Below are 22,524 nucleotides of genomic sequence, written 5' to 3'. Positions count from 1 at the left end.
CATATGTTTTCTCACTGAATCCTTAAAATGTCTTTGAACAGCAGTTTGTTTTTTTTCCTTTCATCTTATAGATAAATAACTGAAGGGGCAAAGTTGTCCAACATAAGAGCCCTGTTAGGGTGAGGAGAAGCGTAATGGTTACTCAGAAGACTTTTGTGTCTGAGGCTCCAGAGCCTCAGGTTCAGGCCCCAACACGGCCAGAAACCAAAGCTGAGCAATGTTCTGGTGACATTGTAGGGCTGTGATGGAAGACAGTACAGTGTTCAAAGTGCTGTAGTAGAAGCACTTTCTCAGAGAGAAAGGAACTACAGCAGGTTTCGGGGAGGTGAGATTGAGGCTATGGGTTTCTACCAAGTGTTGAAATATCCTGTGAAATAATTTGTTGAAAGAATTGAGTCATCTGTCCTACTGTAGTCTGTCTGCCTTCCTTCCTTCCTTCCTTCCTTCCTTCCTTCCTTCCTTCCTTCCTTCCTTCCTTCCTTCCTTCCTTTCTTTCTTTCAGTTTATAAAAAGGAAACATTGGAGAGTCAGGCGGTAGTGCAGCGGGTTAAGCAAAGTGGAAGGATCCCGGTTCGAGCCCCCGGCTCCCCACCTGCAGAGGAGTCGCTTCACAGGCGGTGAAGCAGGTCTGCAGGTGTCTGTCTTTCTCTCCCCCTCTCTGTCTTCCCCTCCTCTCTCCATTTCTCTCTGTCCTATCCAACAATGACAACAATAATAACTACAACAATAAAACAAGGGCAACAAAAGGGAATAAATAAATAAATAAAACATATCTTAAAAAAAAAAAAGGAAACATTGACAGGGCTCCACACAATCCCACCGCCAGAGCTCTGTGTATCCCATCCCGTCCCCTGATAGCTTTCCTATGCTTTGTATTTTTATTTGTTTATTTTTTTATTTATAAAAAGGAAATATTGACAAAACCATAGGATAAGAGGGGTACAGCTCCACATAATTCCCACCACCAGAACTCCGTATCCCATCCCCTCCCCTGATAGCTTTCCTATTCTCTAACCCTCTGGGAGTATGGACCCAGGGTCATTATGGGGTGCAGAAGGTAGAAGGTCTGGCTTCTGTAATTGCTTCCCCGCTGAACATGGGCGTTGACTGGTCGATTCATACTCCCAGCCTGTCTCTCTCTTTCCGTAGTGGGGCGGGGCTCTGGGGAAGCGGAGTTCCAAGTTCTGTAGCATTTCTTACAGACTAGATTTTTATGATTGCACCTCCCTGGTATTCCTCTGGGCTTTACATTTATGTTTTTATTAAAAGACTTAGAGATATGAACAGATTTAACTATGGTTCTTTTGGAAAGAGTTTGTCAGATAGACTTATTTTCTGTTTTTCCTTTTTATTTTTTTTATTGGCACCAGGGTTATCGTTGGGGCTCTGTGCCAGCACCACCAGTTCACCACTCCCGGTGGCCATTTTTTCCTTTGTATTATACTTGATAGGACAGAGAGAACTTAAGAGGGAAGGGGGAAGTAGAGAGGGAGAGAAAGATAGACACCTGCAGATTTGCTTCACCACTGGTGAAACACCCCTGCTGGTGGGGAGTGAGGGTAGGGCTGGAACCTGGCCCCTTTTGCATAGTAGTATGTGCACGTAACCGGCTGTGCCACTGCCCGGCCCCTTCTTTCTTCACATACTGCCATTGATACTGAAAGCCGAAATGCTGAGTGGCTCATTAGATGTTCTAAAGAAAGATCTCAGAGAACATGTTTGGCCAACTGTTATGTGATCTGTCTTCATTTCCAACTAACTGCAAAACAAAACAAAATTTGGAACATAAAAACTGCAGTCTTATTTAAATATTCTTATGTATTTTTTTACATGTTATTTCAAAATACTGCTCTCTTGGGCTGAAATTTCTTTAAAATATTTTATTAAGAGAGAGGGAGACACACACACACACACACACACACACACACACACACACACACACACACACACACACACCCGACACCAGAGCACTCTTTAGCTCTGGCACAAGGTGGTGCTGAGGATTTAACCTGTGGCCTCTGGAGCCTCAAGGACACAAGTTCAGTGCTCTGCTAAGCTGTCCCATCTCTTTGGCCCTGGGAAGAAATTTATTTTTGTTTTCCAATTCTGCCATGATGTTTGTTTGTTTCTTTTCTTCTCCTTCTTTTTCTTCATTCTCTTCCTCTCCCCCTCCTCTTCCTCCTCCAGGGTTATTGCTGGGACTCATTGCCTGCACTACGAATCCACTGCTCCTATAGGATATTTTTTTTCCTTTTGTTGTCCTTGTTGTTCATCATTGCTGTTATTATTATTGTTGTTATTGCTGTCATTGTTGGATAGGACAGAGAGAAATCGAGAGAGAAGGGGAAGACAGAAGGGGAGAGAAAGACAGACACTTGCGGATCTGCTTCATTGCTTGTGAAGCAACTCCCTGCAGGCGGGGAGCCAGGGACTTGAACTGGGATTCTTATGCTGGTCCTTGTGCTTTGCACCATGTGCACTTAACCCACTGTGCTACTGCCAGGCCTCCATTTTTTTCTTTTTTGAGTAAGATATATAAGTGGTAAAGTATATTCAGATAGAAAGGAAAATAAATCAGGATTCTGTTTTCTAGTGATGGTGATATCAGATAAAAAAATATGCACTGCTAAGGGGCTGGGTGGTGGTGCACCTGGTTGAATGCATGTGGTACCATGCTCAGCCACCCACATTCAAGCCCTCAGTCTGCACCTGCAGGAGGGAAGTTTCATGAGTGGTAAAGCAGTGCTACAGGTGTCTCTTCCTCTCCTTTACATTCTCCCCCTCCATCTCCCTCTCCACCTCTCCCTCATCCCTCAGTTTTTTCCCCTATTCTAGCAAGTAAACAAGCAAACAAATAAAGAGATAGAAGAAACACATGCTGGGAGCAGTGGGGTCATCATACAGGTGCCGAGCCTCGTGGTGACCCTGGTGCCCATTCCCAACACACACTCCCACTCATTTTTCTCTCTCTGCCATTATTTATTAGTAACATGAATATTAATGTGATGCTGTTTGCTATGACTGGAAAAACAGATTAAAAATAGAAAATTGCTTATATAACCACACATTCTAGATGACTCTGGAGTCCACATTCCTGTGACTAAATCTGTTTGTTACATTTACATAAGTCTGGTGCTAAAATTCTGCCACATAAAAGTTAATTCTTGGTTGAATATTAAAGTCACTGCATTTTTCTCTTTTAAAAAGTAGTGAAAATGTGTCATTTTTTGAGTTCTGTGTGAAATATGGAAAGGATCTAATAATATTTTAAAAAAGTTCTTGCTGCTGTGGCTTTCACTGGAACTCCACTCTTGCATGATGCCACCACTCCTGGCAGATCTTCTGGTTTGGTTCTATTTAGAGTAGAAAGCAAGAGAAGCCGAGAAGTAGAGACACCACAGGCCCCCCCCCCCCCGAATGTCTTCCCTTCAGAGGGTGCTCCCAGCGAGGGCTAGGAGCTGGAACCTGGGTCCTTCACACAGTCAAGCATACGTTCCAGTAGGTGAGCTACTTTCTGGCCCATCCACATAGTAATTTTGTAATTTTTCCTGTATGTTTTTAGATTTTAATTTTTTATATTTATTTATTTTCCCTTTTGTTGCCCTTGTTTTTCATTGTTGTTATAGTTATTATTGTAGTTGTTATTGATGTCGTTTTTGGATAGGACAGAGAGAGAAATGGAGAGAAGAGGGGAAGACAGAGAGGGGGAGAGAAAGACAACCTGCAGACCTGCTTCACCGCCTGTGAAGCGACTCCTCTGCAGGTGGGGAGCCGGGGGCTCGAACCGGGATCCTTACTCCAGTCCTTGAGCTTTGCACCACCTGCGCTTAACCTGCTGAGCTTCCGCCCGACTTCCCTTTAATTATTTTATTAATATGGGAAAAAGAGAACCAGAACCTTACCCTGGCATATTGGGATGCCAGGGATTGAGGGATTGAACTCAAGACAGGATATTTCTAAGTGCAGTCCCTTACTCACTTGAGCGTTCTGTCCATGCACTTATATCAGTGTCTCATAGTTGTAGCCATTAGGGACTCAGGGGTAACTTAGGTTAGGTTAGGACTCTGGGAGTGATTTGTAAGCAGGGTATTTAGTTATAAGTATGATAAAAATTCAGTAATATCAGGCACCCCTCAAAACATTCAAAATGAAATCTATAGGTTTAGAAACAGTTTTATTATTTATTTATTGGGTAGAGACAGAGAGGAATTGGGGAGGGGTGGGATATAAGGAAGGAGGAAGAAAGAAAGAAAGAAAGAAAGAAAGAAAGAAAGAAAGAAAGAAAGAAAGCTCTGCTTCACTGCTTGTGAAGCTTGCCCCCAGCAGGTAGGGACTTGGGACTGGAACCTGGGTCCTTGTGCACTGTAATTTGTGTACTTACCTGGGTCTGCCACTGCCCAACCTTGAAATTACAGGTTTTAAATCTATTATTATTATTTAAAAAAATTTTAAATTATCTTTATTTATTGGATAGAGACAGGTAGAAATTGAGAGGGAAGGGTGACAGGGAGGGAGAGAGGCAGAGAGACCTGCAGCCCTGCTTCACCACTTGTGAAGCTTTCCCCCTGCAGGTGGGAGCCAGGGGATCGAACCTGGGTCCTTGCACGTTGTAACATGTGCACTCAACCAGGTGTGCCACCACCTGGCCCCTATTATTACTTTTATATCTACTTAGTTATGGACATTGCTTAGTTCTGGCTGTGGTGGTGCTGGGAATTGAACCTGGGAAAATTTGATGGCTCTGGCATGAAAGTCTTTGTGCATAACTATTATGCTGTCTCCCAGCCCAAGTTTATTATTTGAACTAAACCAGTTGTCAGTTAATTTGTCAATATGTTTATTTTGTTTAAGTCTACTACTTGTTAATCTCCTCTTATTCACATATTTCATAGTTTATTTTAATATTCTTCACTATTTTGAGAGTCAGTTTAACCAGTATGTATCAGGAATACTGTAAGAACATTCTTATCCGTTGAATCAGTTTACTTCTTGAATTTTTCCTGAGGTATTAGAGGTTTACCTAAAGTTTTATAACACATTTAGATTTGTAAGTTTCAGTGTCCAAAAGTGAGAGGTCAGTTAAATTTTTGGATACCCATATGACTTAATATAACTCCTTAAAATATGTTTTGGGGGTCTAGGTTAGGTGGTGGCACACCTGGTTGAGCACATATGTCACAATGCCCTAAGCCCAGGGTTCAAGCCCCTAGTCCTCATATGCAAGTGGAAGCTTCATGAGTGGGAAAGCAGTGCTGCAGGTCTCTCTCTCCCTCTCCCCCCTCCCTACTACTCAGCCCCTCTCAGTTTCTGTCTGTTCTATCAAATGAAAGAAAGGAAAAAAAGGAAAAAGTGTTTCATATCAAAATGCCTGGATATAATAGTTTTCAGTGAAACATGTATTATGTATATAGAAAGGAATAATAATGACAATATGATATTAGATTTTTTCCTCTGGGTTGTAGTGCAAAATAATTTTATAATAATTCATGTTACTTATGATTTTGCATTTTCTTGCTAACCTTTTCTGAGTAACCAGAGGAAAGATGACTTGATGTCTGTTTGTTTTTAACTAGAACTGGCAGTTGTTACTGACATTTCAGCGGCTTGCTTCCTTGTCGTTGCATGGATGTTGATGAGGAACCAACCTTTGGAATTCTGCTTAAACAGTTTCACCTGTTCAAAAGTTAGCTGCTTCACTCAAGTTTTTTTGACCACCTGCCTCTGTATATTTGCCCTAGCGGGTTTCTGTTAACCAGCCCTCCTCTGCACTAGATGGAGGCCACTGTTTAATCTGAATGAGTGATGCCTGTGCTTATATTTCTCATATAACCAAAATATTTTCAAATTGAAATTCAGTAAGAGAGAAATCCTGGATCTGTATTCTATGATTAAGGAAAACAAACAAGATCCAAGGGAGGCCTGAAAGTTTGTCAGAGTTCTTCCTGGTTGAGTCAACACACAGAGCTCCAGGCAAGCTGACTCCCACTTCCAACCTTGTTCTGACTTAATGAATGTTGTAGGGATATTCACGAATACAGGAATAAAATAAATACTTGGATTTAGTTACATAAGTACATTTACAAACACAAAGATGTTTATACATGTTTTTGTCAGATTGCTAAATTGATAGACACATGTCAGAGGAGTAGATAGACACATGAGTGAGAGTCATTTCTCATGTAAAAGAAAATGACTTTCCATTTGCAGACATGATGATGATAAACATCCCTAACATCTTGCAAGCACATATGGTCAGTCATCTGAGGATGAAAGACTGGGTAGAGAGTTGCACTGAGTAAAAAACCAAGGTCATTATCACCAGCAAAAAATTAGAAGCTTCTGTGATATGGTAGAGTATAGCATTATTTTGTCTTGACATGAAGGACAGAATATTTTTTCAGTGCATCAACATGTGCATTTATTACTTGTTTTTCACAAGGGAAGACGCCTACATTTTTATCTGGAGACAACTAATACAGAGGTGTATAAATAGAAAGAAAATTACTGGAGAAATTAACCAGTGATCTGGGAGGTAATAGAATGCTTTAATGCCAAAAGGGGTTAGGGCTCTAATTAGAGAGTTTAATTTTTTTTGAATATTTTTATTGAATTTTATTGCCTTTTGGGTAAGGTAATTTTACATGTATAAGTTAACTCCTGTTCAGGTTCTTTGTTATACTTGACTTAAGATTAAAAGTCAGCAGTAGTTTTAGTATTTTTTTATTATTTATTTATTTTTAATTAATTAAATTTTTTTTTTTTGCCTCTAGAGTTATTGCTGGGGTTCAGTGCCTGCACTATGAATCCACTGCTCCTGGAGGCCATGGTTTTCTCATTTTTGTTGCCCTTGTTGTTGTTAATGTTATTGTTGTTATTAAGAGAGGAAGGGAAGATGGGGGAGAGAAAGACACCTGCAGACCCTCTTCACTGCTTGTGAAGTGACACCCCCCCACACGTGCAGGTGGGGAGCTGGGGGCTCAAACCAGGATCGGTCCTTGCACCGGTCCTTGTGCTTCACGCCATGTGCATTTAACCTACTGAGCTACCGCCCGGCCCCCTTAGGGTTTTTTATTATAGATAAGAGAAGTCTAATCTAAAAAAGAAAATAAAATACAGCTGTCTAAGTCATTAACCCCCCAAATAACGGATTACTTTACTATGCCTTCAATTTGGGAGTCTAGTTCTTACTGAAAACAAGAGCAACAAATCAATAAACATGTTCTCTTGTTAAAGTGTATTCTCTCACTAGTACAATATGGGCCTATTAAATTATAGTTTCATTTTTCACTTAAAACATTGTTTTCACCTCTTTGAATTGACTAAATGAAACAGTAGCCAAGTGTAACTGAAAGACTATATTTTGAAGGGAAGTAATTCATTTTAATATTCATTTACTTTCTTGTGCCCAACCCTGAGTATCGATTTGTCATTGTGGGTATATTCACAATTATTTTAATGGTTATGACCTAATATGTATGTGTGTATCTGTTCTTGATGGCTAAAGTCTCTGGCCTTGAATATGCCCACTATTAGTGTCATAGGCTATGAATACATTGCCTGCTAACAGAGAACTAACAGTGACTTAGATACTTTCCCAATGACTTTTCTCCTGCCAAATAAATCTAACCCGGAACAGTCAGAGTTGGTACTGTGAGTTAGAGGATATCACACAGGCTTTGGCGTCTCCTGTCATCTTGCTTTGTTAACTGTCCTCTGTCTGGTCATAAATGATCACTCTACACCAGGCCTCATGTCCTCATTCTGTGTACAAGGAAGAAAGGGAGCCTCATCGTAGGGAAGTAGAAACATTTCCAAAACCTGCTTCAGAGCAACTGTGTGCAGCAGAGGATGAGGCATGCTGCCATTGAAATTTCGTGAGCTTCTGCTCTAAGCCTAAGCAGGAGTGTGGTTGTTAAGCATGAAAGGGGAAAAGGAACTGAGTGGAGGCACCTTGCAGTGACTGCCACACCCCACACTGACCCTTGTGGTCATTCAGATCTGATGATTGTTTCCCTCAGTGTAAGACTAGCAATCGGTTACTTTACAGTTAGGTCACTATGTTATTCTCTCCTTCAGTGAATATCAGCTACTCACTGGTATTGTTAACAGCTTACAGCACTTTCTCTGCAGTCTTTTTTTTTTTTTTTTTTTAATTATCTTATTTTTTATATGGCACTAGGGCAGGAACCCTGGGTCTTATGCATGTGCGGTACCACTACTGAACAGCCTCCCTGACTCTATACACACATATAAAAGAGAGAGAAAGAAGGTGACAGACTGAGAGTTCCACGATCCAGGGAGCTCCCCTAGCACCTTTATGATGCTGCCATGTGATACTGCAGCTCAAACCCAGAGTCTCACACAGGCCATGTGCTCTACTGGGCAAGCCGCCTCTCACTCCTCTCCGTGATCTCAGTTTGGCAGTTAAGTCCAAAGTTCTGTTTTTATCTGGCTTTGCTTGTTCCCTTGTCTTGCTTCTTTAATGCTTTTTGTGCTATCTAGGAGCTCGCTAAATGGATTCTTTTAAATATGCTCTATGCTTCCTTCAAAAATTTCCTTTCACAGGTATTTGCTACTTCATTAGCATATGAATATACAAATAGAACATTCACTTCCATTCCTCAAGACCAGTATGCTAACATTCAGAAACTCAAGCATGCATGCCTTTATAGACAGACACAGATACTGAGCGATAAAGGTATGTTGCTAGAAATTATTCTTGGAACAAAGTGAGCCATAAACTAATAAAATCCAAGTTCTGTATCACTCAGCCATGCTTACTCACAAGCAGTAGCTATGTTGACATGTGTAAATGGCTACTTGATAATGCTTTTTTGGCCTAATATACAAGTGATACTAACTCATATATGTATATATGTATGTGTGTGTGTGTGTATATATATATATTAACTGACATTTTAGTTTGACCTACTTGGTTTTGTTCTCATAGATGTTTTCTCCCAGATGTCAGATTCCAATGGCTTAATGATTTTTAGCAAGTTTGACCAGTTTCTGAAGGAAGTCCTGAAGCTCCCAACAGCTGTCTTTGAAGGGCCATCTTTTGGTTATACAGAGCACTCAGTTCGCACCTGTTTTCCCCAGCAGGTAAGGCCAGTTTCTTGGACTCTAGGATTATAAGGGCTCACTTGCCTCTCTCTCCACCTCTCATCAGGTCTTTCCCAGACTGCTTCCAGCCTAGGGAAGGGCTTGAGTGGGAAAGAAACTGGAGTTTTCATGGGCAGGGATTGGGGGAGCGGGTGAAGAAAAGAAAAAGGACAAAACGTTTACTTGAAAAAACTTCTCTCTCTCTCTGTGTGTGTGTGTGTGTGTGTGTGTGTGTGTCTGTGTGTGTGTGTCTGTGTGTGTGTGTGTGTGTGTGTGTGTGTGTGTGTGTGTCTGTGTGGTCTTCTGGAAAAAAGTAAGGATGGCATTTGAAATTTGTTTTTAATGTTAAAAGTGTTTAACACCAAGTGTTTGTTATTGTTGCTGGGGATTCACTACTTTCCCAGATAAGGTTTTTTAAGCTGACAGGCTGTGATTTTGGTATAAACTGTAGTGTCGGACCTCTGCTCTCAGAGCACCAGAGCAAGGAATGCTGCACTGCTCTCAGCTCCAGTGCAGTTCCTGAAGCATACACTGCCAGTTTTGTGTGAAAGGAAGAAAGATTTGTATGTCTATTCGGGTGTGCTTTCATGTTCTTTAGGAGACCATAGGACTGAGTTCTTAGCTACTTCTCAAAGGACTCAGAGTGGGCACCAGCAGTAGTTGACAGGATGCTGCCAACACTTGTTACTAGGAACCCTCCCCACTGCTGCTGCCTCTGATGGGAGCTCGTCATCAAATGGTTACTCTATAATAATTGTAGAGTATTGCCTGTGAAGTACATGGGGCTTTTCACACATGCTTTCTGGAGGCCAAACTAAATCTTATTCAGTTCTGGAGTGCCACAGTTAAGTCAAGTTGTATCAGAATGGGGGTAGGATATTCTGTGGGAAGCAACATATGACCAATGGGTAACAATCATGTGGGTGCTAAATCTAACATTATCTTTGACTTAATTGGAATGTGATGACTGAATGAGAGTCTGTATCGGAATAGTAGTTTATTAAAGTGTTGAAGAGCAGTAAAAACATTTCTTTCCTTTTTTTTTTTTTAAAAGATTTTATTTATTTATTCATGAGTTAGATAGGAGGAAAGAGAAAGAACCAGACATCACTCTGATACATATGCTGCCAAGGATTGAACTCGGGACCTCATGCTTGAGAATCCAGTGCTTTATCCATTTTGCCACCTCCTGGACCACATAGAAACATTTCTAATCATTAATTCTCTGATTGCCGTTTAGAATTCTGAAATCTGTCTTATGCCATGATTGTGAGGCTTTTCAACTCACAGCCTGATCTTTACTTTTTACCTGTTTTAGATTCCTATGAAAACCTCAGTCTGTTTTGATATATGCTAACTTTGGAAGAATGAATTTGGAATAAGTCAGAAGGAATTATCTTGGACTAGAAGAAGCTTGAGTTCCCCTTGATATATATGGATATATGAACTTCAAAAGAACAGGGACACACCCAGTGAAATCTCACACACATACTGAAAAATTTTTATTCATCAGAGTTAAATGAAGTGAGTGTTGCTTTTAAAAAAAGATTTTTCCCATGCAGTTTCTCTCTCTCTCTCTCTCTTTTTTTTTCTTCTTCACATTTTTTCCCCCCATGAGCACTATTTTTGGAGCTTGGTGCTGTACAATAACACTGCTGCCAATGGCCATTATTTTTTCCTTTTTTTCACTTTTTTCTGATAAAGCGACGTTGGGAGTGGGAGAGGAGAAGAGAGAAAGAGAGAAAGAGAGAAGAGAGGGAGGGGGGGAGAGAGAGGCATCTGCATCATTGCTTCACAGCATTTAAAGCTTCCTCCCTACAGGTGGGGGACTGGATCCTCCTGTACTGTAACGTGTGCATTTTACTCAGTGTGCCTAGTCTGGCTCTACAGTTTTTCTCTTATAAACATATTTTTTTGTGCTGCGAGTTAGCTCAGACTTCACCCGATAGAGAACATTGTCAATGTTCTTGCTACATATGTTACAAACCCTCCCAAATCCCAGTCCACTAAACCTCTGAGCAATGAAGTACACACAATGGCAGAAAAATAATGTCTCTTTTGCCAGAGTTGAAGATCATGTACCAGTTCCTTTGTGAAAGAAGTGCCTGGAGATTTCTCTCACTAACTACTTCACTGTGGAGGTTGTTGTGGTGATGAGTTGTTGATACTGCTGGAAAGACATTCTCTCTTTATAAAAAATGTTTTCATTATCTTCATTTATTACAGACAGCCAGAATTCAAGAGAGAAGGGGTAGATAGGGAGAGGGAGAGAGGCAGAGAGACACCTATAGCCCTGCTTTACCACTTACAAAGCTTCCCCTGCAGGTGGGAATGGGGGGCTTGAACCCAGGTCCTTGCACATTGTAATATGTGTGCTCAACCAGGTGCACCGCCCCCTGGAAAGATATTCTCTACCCCTCTCCCTCCCACCCCACAAACACCATCCATGTGCTAAAAACATTCACTGATAGAGTCAGCCAACCCAAGACCTGATACTCAGTTTTGGTAAGACTCACTGGTCTTGCAAGTTATTTGCCCTTATCATAAAGAATAGAAAAAAATTCTTTTATCATTTAACGCTTAAAGGTGCCATCTGACAGTGCCTTTTGATACAAATTACTGTGGAGGACTAGGGAGACAGCATAATGGTCTGCGAAAGACTTTCATGCCTGAGACTCCAAGCTCCCAGATGCAGTCTTCAGCACCACCATAAGCCTGAGCTGAGCAGGGCATCTAGTGTTTCTCTCTGTGTCTTTCTCATTAAAATACAGTAAAGAAAAAAAAAATAACTGAAGATTCAATTTTGCTGCTGGTCCTCACAGTAACTTTGCTGTTTTCTTCCTAGGCTTTTGTTTACAGGGCTTTAAGTTTTCAGGTTTGCTCCAACTCTTCCCCCCCCCCCCATATTCCTCATTCTTTCTAAATTTATCTTTTTCAGCAATTGTGGATGTTGCATTGTAATAGAAATATTATATACCCAATGACATTAAAAAGTGCATGTTTGCTTAATATAACTCTAGTCCTTAATTTTTTCCCTGCTTTTTGCAGCAAACCCAAAGTAAGGTCTGTGGATTTGTATAGCTTAGTAATTTAATGAAACAAAAAAAATTAAATAATTTATAAGTTGACTCAACAGAATATTTGGTGTATCTACTAGAGTAATTATAATTCATTGACTGACACTAAATATTATCAAGGATTGGGACCAACCAAAATTCCATACAAAGCACCTTGAAATAAGCCCTTGTGGGGGTTGGATGGTAGTGCAGTGGGTTACCACACATGGTGCAAAGCGCAAGGACCAGCACTAGGATCTCAGTTGGAGCCCCCGGCTCCCCACCTCCAGGGGGTCACTTTACAGGTGGTGAAGCAGGTCTGCAGGTGTCTATCTTTCTCTCCCCCTCTTTGTCTTCCCCTCCTCTCTCAATTTCTCTCTGTCCTATCCAACAACAACAATAGCAATGGCAGCAATAACATTAGCAAGGGCAACAAAATGGAAAAAAGAGCCTCCAGGAGCAGTCGATTCTTAGTGCAGGTACCAAACCCCAGCAATAACCCTGGAGGGAAAAAAAAAAAGCCTCCTTGTAGTGCTTTAAAACCAAAATAACCTATGAGTTTTACTCATACATTTTTCAAAGTAAAACTTATATCCACAAAATATAATTTTACCAAAATTTTGTTATAAGCTGTAGAAACTTTCTAGATGTCATAACAGAACATTGGGATCAAGTTGATTTCAGAGGGAGTAAGTCGGGCTGGTGCCACTGCTCACCTGGGGCTGCGCCTGCTTCGCCGTGTGCGCATCTCCCCTCTGGACTCTGCTGGAGGAGGGGAAGCTCAGTGCTCTGGTGTCTTTCCATGCTTCTTTCTCTCACTTGCTTTCTGAAAAAGTTGACCCAGAATGGTGAAACCCTGCTAATGATAAAGAAGAGAGAATGGCAAGTATTTGCTTCAGAATAATCTATGTTGAAGAGAGTAAAAGAAGAAATGAAATGAAATGAACTGTATATGGAGAATTGTCACAGCTGGGTGATATGCATATTAAACTATTTCTCTACTTTGGTATATTAAAATTTATTAATAGAAAATTTAATTCTAGTTCTCAGTTAGTGATAGTGATTTTTTTGATGATTTATTTGTTCAATATGAGAGAAAGAGTGGGGGGGGGGGAGAGAGAAGGAGACTGGAGCATGGCATGGCCATATACTGTGCCACAGATTGCTCTGGGGACTTCAGAAACCCAAAACCGTATCTTCTGCCCACTGAGCCATCTCCCTGGTCCTTAGAACAGCAACGTTATTCCATGCCTGGAATTGCCCTCATATTACTCTTTAACCAACATACCCTTCCTACTGTATGCAGAATGGCTTTTTTTTTATTGTTGTTGTAGTTATTATTGTTGCTATTAATGTTGTCATCGTTAGGACAGAGAGAGAGAAGTGGAGAGAGGAGGGGAAGGCAGAGAGGAAGAGAGAAAGACACCTGCAGACCTGCTTCACCGCCTGTGAAGCGACTCCCTTGCAGGTGGGGAGCCGGGGGCTCGAACCAGGATCCTTACGCCGGTCTGTGCACTTAACACACTGCGCTACCGCCCGACTCCCAGAATGATTTTTTTTAAAAATAATTTTTTATTAGTAGTTTAATAATGATTTACAAGATTGTGGTATTTTAAAAGGGGCACAATTCCATACAGTTCCCACCAGCAGAGTTCCATATCCCCTTCCTTCCACTGGAAGTTTCCCTATTCTTTTTCCCTCTGGGAGTATGGACCAAAGATCTTTGACTTTTTCCCCCCATTTTGTCTTTGCAATGAGATATTTTCTGGATGTTCTGACCTTGTTTTCCTGAACATGGTTTAAAATTTGGCAGGCAAGTCTGGAGATGACTTAGTGTGGTAGAGTGCTTGTCTTATACACATGGTGAAGTCCTGGGTTTGAGTCTTGGGTTTGAGCCCTGACACAACATGCAGATACCACGCATGTACCAGGGGAGCTCTGTGGATGACAGAATGGTGTGTTGGTGGTGTTCCCCCCCCCCCAATTTTAAAGTGAAATAATTGGTTTAGGAAAGCCACCTTGTGGCATTGCACATGCTTGAGGCCCTGAGTTCATTCCTGGGTGCTGCACTGACAAAAGAAAAAAGTAAATGAAGAAAAACTTGGTAAGAATTGCCTGGCACACAGATGTGTGGCTGTGTATTTTTCAGAATATTCTGATTAAGGAGATCTTACGGCCTCCCTTAGCTGCTTCTCATTAGTGTTATGATCCACTGAGGATTGTTATCCTGCTTGAAGACACCTTTTTCCCATTCTGCAGTGCTGGTATCAAGAGCCTTGTAAGTCACAGGCATCTTACAAATTGTGTTTGGCTGGGCAGTGGTACTGATGGGTTGTCATTTTCTGCACATGTGAACTTGGTGATTGCTAATCAGATTGTTGCCGCTTCAACTTCATATGCTTTTTAAAAAAAATTTATTTAAGAAAGGATTAATTAACAAAACCATAGCATAGGAGGGGTACAACTCCACACAATTCCCACCACCCTCTCCATAACCTACCCCCTCCCCTGATAGCTTTCCCATTCTCTAGCCCTCTGGGAGCATGGACCCAGGGTCATTGAGGGTTGCAGAAGGTAGAAGGTCTGGCTTCTGTCATTGCTTCCCCACTGAACATGGGCGTTGACTGGTCGGTCCATACTCCCAGTCTGCCTCTCTCTTTCCCTAGTAGGGTGTGTCTCTGGGGAAGCTGAGCTCCAGGACACATTGATGGGGTCTTCAATCCAGGGAAGCCTGGCCGGCATCCTGGTGGCATCTGGAACCTGGTGATTGAAAAGAGAGTTAACATATGAAGCCAAACAAATTGTTGAGCAATCATGGACCCAAAGCTTGGAATAGTGGAGAGGAAGTGTTAGGGAGGTACTCACTGCAAACTCTAGTGTACTTCTGCTTTCAGGTATATATTTTGCAGTAGTTTATGGATACGTGTGAACATAAGCTCTCTCTCACAGAAACTGGTGTATATCTAGGTTATGGGACTTTGTTAGAAAGTGAACCACCTGAGATGAAATTAGAGTGTACTATAAAAGGAAAGGTCTCACCCGAGTAATGAAGCTGAAGGGTTGTCATTCCACACGTGAAGTCTCTGGACACAGTCTGAGGTGAAGCATGTTGAGGTGGCAATCGTTGCGTTGGTTAGGTTGTGATCGGTGGATGCAATATTATTATTTGGTATGGATTGGGAGAGGCATACGGGAAAGTGGGCCCTATCCAAGGGTTCCAAGACTAGGGGAAGTAAGGGCTCTATAGTGGAGATGTGAGGTTCCTGCTGTCTTAGGGTTCAAAAAGACAATCGATAGTTAATGTTATCATCACATTATTTGGTAATTGGGTTAACTTTGAAAAGTCCTTTTGTTATGGTTTGCTGTGCAGCACCCAGTATCTTGTATACAGCTGTGCTATTGGACGCTTTTTTTTTTTTTTTAATGAAGCTAGGCCTTGTGCCTGCTTGATTTCCTTTCCTTGTAGAGCTTTTTTATTTTCCTTTTCAGTCTCATAAAGAGACAGGGAGAGAAGGGCAGACACTACAACACTGCTCCTCTGTTCAAGCAGCTTCCCTCTGAGCTGTGCACGTGCTCATCCGTGGTACAAGCAGCTCAGACTTGGTTCTTCAAGCACGGCCAAGTGTGCTTTCTGCTGGGTGAGCCCTCTCAGCTCCCATATATTTGCTTCGGCTACTGCATGAGTTCCCATTTAAAATGTCTTCAGACCAAAGTAGGCTCCACTTTGACATTAAGCAAAACATTATTGTAAACACTGAAAACTGTGGGGACAGAACAGAGGGGAATACATTTGATATTAGAGTGTTGGATATTCATCACTGGGGGAATTTTACATTTCCTTAAGAACCAAAAACTGAGTGCTATAGATCCTTTTATCTGTTTTTTAGAGGAAGAGCTTCACAGATAGATGAATATATGCTATTTTTTTATTACTGAAACAGAAGCAAAATAATTTTTGACATGCTAAGACTAACGTGCCAAGTACCTCTGAATAGATGAGAGAAATTTTAGTTCATCAAGAGGCTGATGTGACTGATTGACATCACAAAGGATCATCGTTAATTAAGTCATCAAGTTAGTTTAATTGGCTGAATGTTTTTCTCTCTTTGTGGTAGAAAAAAAATACTGGTGCATCTTACAACTAATGGTGTCTTAGGCTGGATGAAGTATAGCACATAGAATGGACTCGTTATGACCAGCTCTGTCGTAACGAGGCTGTTATCACTGGCTTTAATTAGATGGAACCACATGGGAGAGACTTAGAAGTGAGATTTGTCCTCAATGGGCCTGTGGAGGAGTGTCTTACTAAATGATGCCAGAGATGGGGGTGGGGGGGTGGCACAGATGGTTCCAAGATTGTTTTCTTTTCTAAATAAGATTTTTATTAGGTCAAAGTGCTTACTGGTCCATGCTCTGTGGGAAAGCCCCCCCCCCCCCTTGTTACTCAGGAGCTAAAAGCACGTTCAGATGTGTTCAGCTCTCCCTGCCTGTGGGGCTGAGAGCTGCTAGGCAGAAGTGCTGGGGGCTATTGGTGCAGCACATTCTCTGCTGTTCATGGTGGCGCATGCTGAGATACATTTATTCTTGACCTCTAGTACCCTAGAACCTTCTAGTTGACTAATCCACAGCAGAAAAGTTCCCTGTTCTTCTTCTTCCTTTTTTTTTTTTTTTTTTTTTTTTGGTTGAAAAGAGCACCACTCAGCTCAGCCTACTGGCAGTGCTGGGGATCAGACCTGGGACCTCTTGCATCCAAGTCCTGTGTGCTACCTCTTGCATTCTCCCTGGTCCTTAGAAAGATACTGTATGTCTGTCTCTGTCTCCATCTCTGTATCTTTTTTATCTCTCACCAAAGCACTGCTCAGTTCTAGTTTATGATGGTGCTTGGGATTGAATCTGGGACCTCAGGAGTCTTAGGCATGAAAGTCTTTGCATGACCACTGAGATACCTCCTGGACCCTAGGAAAATTTTTCACCAAAGAAACAATGCACTTGACTCCACATTACTTTGCAGCCTGGTGGCAACCTATAGAAGTGGCTATGCCTGATCAGATAGGGCTTTTGTTTTAACAAATTTGAGTTAAGACCATAGTTTTAAAATACAGCTCTGTGCATGTCTCTCTTTTGCTTAAAAAATACTGGCCAGAGATAAAGCTCAGTGGTAGAGTACACCCTTCACATGTGTGACCCCTGGACTGCTCCCTGGCACCTCTAAAATATATCTCCTAACTCCATAGATCCTACTGAATAGGCCTGTAGCAGGGCATTGCTAATCTGTCTGGCCTCAGCCTCTCTTTTCACTTTCATTCCTGACCCATGCCCCTAGTAAGGCTTTTTTGAGACACTGTGTTCATACCCTCTCGCATTTCCACCAGTGGCACAAAGGGCATCTATTTCCCCATGACTCTGCCAACAGCTTATGTTCCTACATTCATGAGTCTTTGCCAATCTGATAATGGAGAAATGTTATCTCTGTATAGTTTTGATTTGCCTTTCTCTTGTTTTGAGTAGCATGCGCCTCAGGTGAGTAAAAGTCATACTCTTCTTGTCTTTGTGTATGCAGTTAGCTCTCACTGAAATGTCACCCCTGACTTCCCCACTCTCTCTTCAAACAAAGGGTTCATATTCTAATCCTGACCACAATATGCCTCTTCTTTGATGCTCTGACTCCTTCAAAGTAGGATTAATGTTTCCCTTTCTGTATTCCCAGGCATGTTCTATCTAGCTTACCTGTACTCCAAAGGGCCTCTTTGATTTCTCTCACCTTCTTGTCCCCAATTTCTAGGTGATAGGGAAATGGTGATGCTTCCTAGGTATTTGCTAGCTACGGGGGCTGGGCCATGGCATACCCACTAAGTGCACAGATCCCCATGTACAAGGTTTGAGCCCCCCGCTTCCCATCTGTGGGGTGGGATATTCATAAGCTGTGATGCAAGTCTGTAGATGTCTTTCTTTCTCTCTGTCTCCCCCATCTCTCTCAATTTCTGCCTATCTTCGCCAATACAATAGGGCAAAAAATGGTGAATTCATAGTTCTAGCACTGAACACTAGCAATAACCCTGATAGCAATAAAAAGATATTTGTTACATTAATTGACTGATTGTTGAAGTACCTTTGGAGAGCGAGGGGATACACAGTGGTTATGTAAAAGACCTTCATGCCTGAGGCTCCCAGGTCCAGGTTCAGTTCCCAGCCACCACTGTAAGCCACAGCTGAGCAGTGCTCTGCACCAAAAAAAAAAAAAAAAAAAAAAAAAAAGACTAGAGTTCCTTTGGCTTGAATTTTCTTAAAAGTTTAAAGCTCACAAATATAACAGTGTTTTTTTTGCATCAGCATATTGTTCTTTGATTTCTCTCAAATGAAACAATATTTGTAATGAGGAAAGTGTAGTACTTCAGTATTTTTGGTAGAGTTGTGTGTGTGTGTGTGTGTGTGTGTGTTTTAAACAACTGTGCATTGAGACTTAATGAAACTATCTCTAATAAAAAGGCTCAGCAATCAGTACTCTGATTCAGCATCTAACAAAAATCTGTAATACGGATGAAAATAGCACCTATGAATGTTAAAGCCTTTTACAACCGTCTCAGTTCATCCATTTGGCATCCAATACAGCCTAACATAATGCTGATGCTAAGAAAGAAATATTCAGTAATTAAAAGCCACAGTAAAACCAAGTGACACTACGGTACATGTGAAGCTGGGGCCCTGCCCTGATCAGCCTCTCTGGGCCTCCTTTCTTCTGTCGTGCAGTCCAGCGCTGCAGTCAGCTTACCAGTCAGATCACATGGGGACCAGGCACATGTCCTTTTGTTAGCCAAGATACATGGACCAGGACTAGGTGCAGAGACGGGTTTAGCTTGGTTTTGTAAATGTCTGATATATGGAACTACAGGCAGCTCAGTTATAATCTGATGACAGTGTCTTCATCCTTAAAATGTAGATGTGCAAATTAAAGTCTTTCTCCCCCTCAACAAATTTTCTCCTTTCCTGCTCTTTTATGTGGTTAAGTTCAGTGTCTAATAATTGAAAGGCTAACTCACAGCACTAGTCCTGTAACTTTAAAATATTTCTGCAATTGTATACAATAACTTGTATAGGAAATCTAAAAGGGTTTTACAAATACTATTTTTATTTGATTTTTAAGTGTATATATATATATATACATACATAAATATATATATATATATATATAGAGAGAGAGAAATTGAGAGGGAAGAGGAGAGGAAGAGAGATATCTGCAGCACTATTTCACTGCTTGTGAAGTTTCCCCCTGCAGGTGGGGAGCAGGGACATGAACCTGGGTCCTTGTGCATTGTAACATGTACACTCAACCAGGTGCACCACTGCTTGGCCCTGAAAGATTTATTTGTTATTTTTAATTTTCTAAAATTATCTTTACTTATTGGATAGAGACAGCCAGAAATTGAGAGAGAAGGGGGTGATAGAGAGGGAGAAAGACAGAGAGACATCTGTAGACCTGTTTTACCACTTGCAAAGCTTTCCCCCTGCAGGTGGGGTCCAGGGGCTCAAACCCAGGTCTTTGTGCCCTGTAACATGTGCGCTCAACCAGGTGCGCCATCATCCGGCCCTGAAAGATTTTTTAAAATTTATTTTCAGTGAACTAAATGTGTTACATTATTTAACTGATTACTAAGTAAATGATAAGAATATGAATAAGAAATATTTACCATTTGCTCATAGAAAATAGAAGTTTTTTAAAGAGATTTTAAAAAATATTTATTTCCTTTTTGTTGCCCTTGTTGTTTTTATTGTTGTTGTTATTGATGTCGTTTTTGGATAAGACAGAAATGGAGAGAGGAAAGGAAGACAGAGGGGGAGAGAAAGACAGACCTGCAGACCTGCTTCACCGCCTGTGAAACGACCCCCCTGCAGGTGGGGAGCCGGGGGCTCAAACCGGGATCCTCACACCGGTCCTTGCGCGTTGTGCCACATGCGCTTAACCCACTGCGCTACTGCCTGACTCCCAGAAGTTTTTTTAATGAAAATGATGAGGTTGGAAATTGTAGCCCTAATTGAATGCTGAATTGTTTTGTTTCCTCGTGTTATTTTAATAGTACGAGGTGAGTGATGCTCATTTGTAAGAGCTGGTCTCCCCCCTTTAAGACAAGATGTCATCAAGCAGGGAAGGCCAGTGAGCGTGATGTCTAGGGTAATAATCGCATTGAGGACTAGAGTAATAAGAGGTTGGAAGCAGGTGATAAAACACTCCTTTCTAAGAGAAAATGAGAGCATGGGTACAAAGACAGAGACCGCATCGGGGTTACAGAGGAAGGCATAAATGATAGCGTTTTTGCTCAGTGGATCAGGCAGCTGTTACAGTGATTAGAAATGATGACCCTGGAGCAAACCTACAAAATGTTTAGTAAACAAAAGTCAGAGTATATATTTTTTATCCAACAAGTGTACATAAGTACAATGACACCTACATGATTTGGTAGAAACTACAGGAAAATGAGACTTATGGGGGCAGCTATATTCTGAGTTTTATCGCAGTTTTTGTTATAGATACTGTGCTATAAGGAGAGAGGCCCAGTGGGTAAAGTGTTGGAATTTCAAGGCTGAGGTTCCAATTTCTATCTCCAGCATTGCACATTGTAGAGTGTTGCTCTATTGTTCTGTCTCTTGCCACCCTTCCCATAATTGATGGATAAATATTTAAATAATTAATAGCAAAAAAAAGAGGGCCATCAAAATCTCACATGGACAGTATATCTACTTTGTCATGCCATCCGGCTTCGAACTCAGCCCGTACTACATTGGAGGATGCTTCACTGCTGTGGTGTCTTGCCCTCTCGATGTGTCTGTCTGTCTGCCTGTCCGTCTGCCTGTTTATCTGTTGTGTCTGTCTCCATGTCTCTCTTTTTAACTGAAAAAGCTGGACCTGAGCTGTGAGGTCCCAGTGACGATGATAACAAGTTAAGGGGAGGGACCAAGGAGATAGTGTCACTGGGAGTGTACCAGACTTTCACGCTGAACCACCAGAGGCACTGAGTTCCAGCACCACTGTAAGCCAGACCTAGGCTGTGTTTTGATACAAGTTCAAACAAATCTGTATCAGTATCTTATCATTTTAAACTCAGAATAAAAATGAAAGTGGGATGAAAAAGGATCAATATGACTTTTACACAGTTATTACCAAAATTTTAGAGCTGGGGAGATAGCAAAATGATTATGCAGAAAGATATTCATGCTTGCGGCACCAAAAGTCCCAAGTTCACTCTTGAGCACCGCTTTTACCCAGAGCTGAGCAGGGCTCTGGTGAGAAAAAATAGAGCTATGAATTCTCTATAAATAATATTCAATTTTTTTTGGTATAAAGACCACTTTATAATAAAAATGACTTAGAACCACAAAAAGTTTATGTCAGGTTTGTTTGTGTAGGTTATTGCTACTCTGTTTGCATGTTAGAAATTTAAAAATAATGTTGTATTCTGGGAGGTGGCACAGTGTGAGGGCTTGAGTTCAGTCCCCAGCATCACATATACCAGAGTGATGCTCTAGCTCACTGGCTGGCTCTCCCAGCTTTTGTTACTAGATAAATAAATCCTTAAAATATTGCCATTAAAAATAATAATGATGAAGCATGTTTATGTAAGTAGTGTTTTTATGAAAAAGTAGGTATTCCAAAACAAAATGTTCTAATGAGAAGAATGCCACTGTTTTATATTTTTGCAGATCCATTTAATACTTGTCTCAATGGAAAACAGCTATGTTCTCACATCTGCTTATCCATTCAGTCTCTTATGATGTTGTTTTGGCTAAAGTATACAAAGAAAATCTGACCTCACTCAGATGTGTAGTTGGGAAGAGAGGGATATTTTAATAGTTTCTTGAGAAATCTGTGGCTAGAACATATTGCCTCTGTAAAAGACTACTGTACACTCATGAGAGAATGAGATCAAAAAGGTCAAGTGAAATCTTCCTGTAAAATAGGCCTGACCTCATCTACTCCGGGAATTGCTCTCAGGACCTTCTGGGGAGCCCATGATTGTCATTGCTCTACCCCTTGAAACCAGAATGGAAAATGATTTAAAATTGTTCTTATTTAAAAAATACTGTTTACTAATAAGAGAGGGAAAAAGAGCTGCAGCACCACCCTGGTGCGTGCAGTATCAGAAATCAGATGTGAGAGTCCGCGCGCGAGTCCAGTGCTTGAGCCATAGCGTCATGGGCCACAAAGTTAAGTAATTTTGACAGAAGAAAGAGCACTGGGACACAAATTTCTGGTTCCTAATTCAAGCTTTTGGAGAACTTCAAGTCATAGTATGTCCTTGGGGCAACTTTTGGAAACTGACCATGAGTGAATTTATGAGGGTCTTCTGTAATTGCTATTTTCACTTTGAAA

General features: G+C 41.3%; 1 protein-coding gene across 9 annotated transcripts in view; it reads left to right on the top strand.

Annotated features, from left to right (window-relative positions):
- Positions 1-22,524, top strand: part of DTNB (dystrobrevin beta) — a 281,464-nt gene that overhangs the window by 76,509 nt on the left and 182,431 nt on the right. For all 9 annotated transcript variants that reach the window (XR_009548872.1, XM_060186697.1, XM_060186693.1 and 6 more), the window contains one exon: positions 8,951-9,105. Coding sequence is in view for 8 of the 9 variants with exons in the window: in XM_060186697.1 (XP_060042680.1) it covers positions 8,951-9,105 (155 nt within the window). In the remaining variant the exon portion in view is untranslated. The remainder of the gene's footprint in view (positions 1-8,950; positions 9,106-22,524) is intronic.

The sequence above is a fragment of the Erinaceus europaeus genome, chromosome 3 (assembly GCF_950295315.1).
Source record: "Erinaceus europaeus chromosome 3, mEriEur2.1, whole genome shotgun sequence".
NCBI classification, from domain to species: Eukaryota; Metazoa; Chordata; class Mammalia; order Eulipotyphla; family Erinaceidae; genus Erinaceus; species Erinaceus europaeus.
Note: the sequence above shows the minus strand (reverse complement) of the source record. Positions and strands in the feature narration are given on the sequence as shown.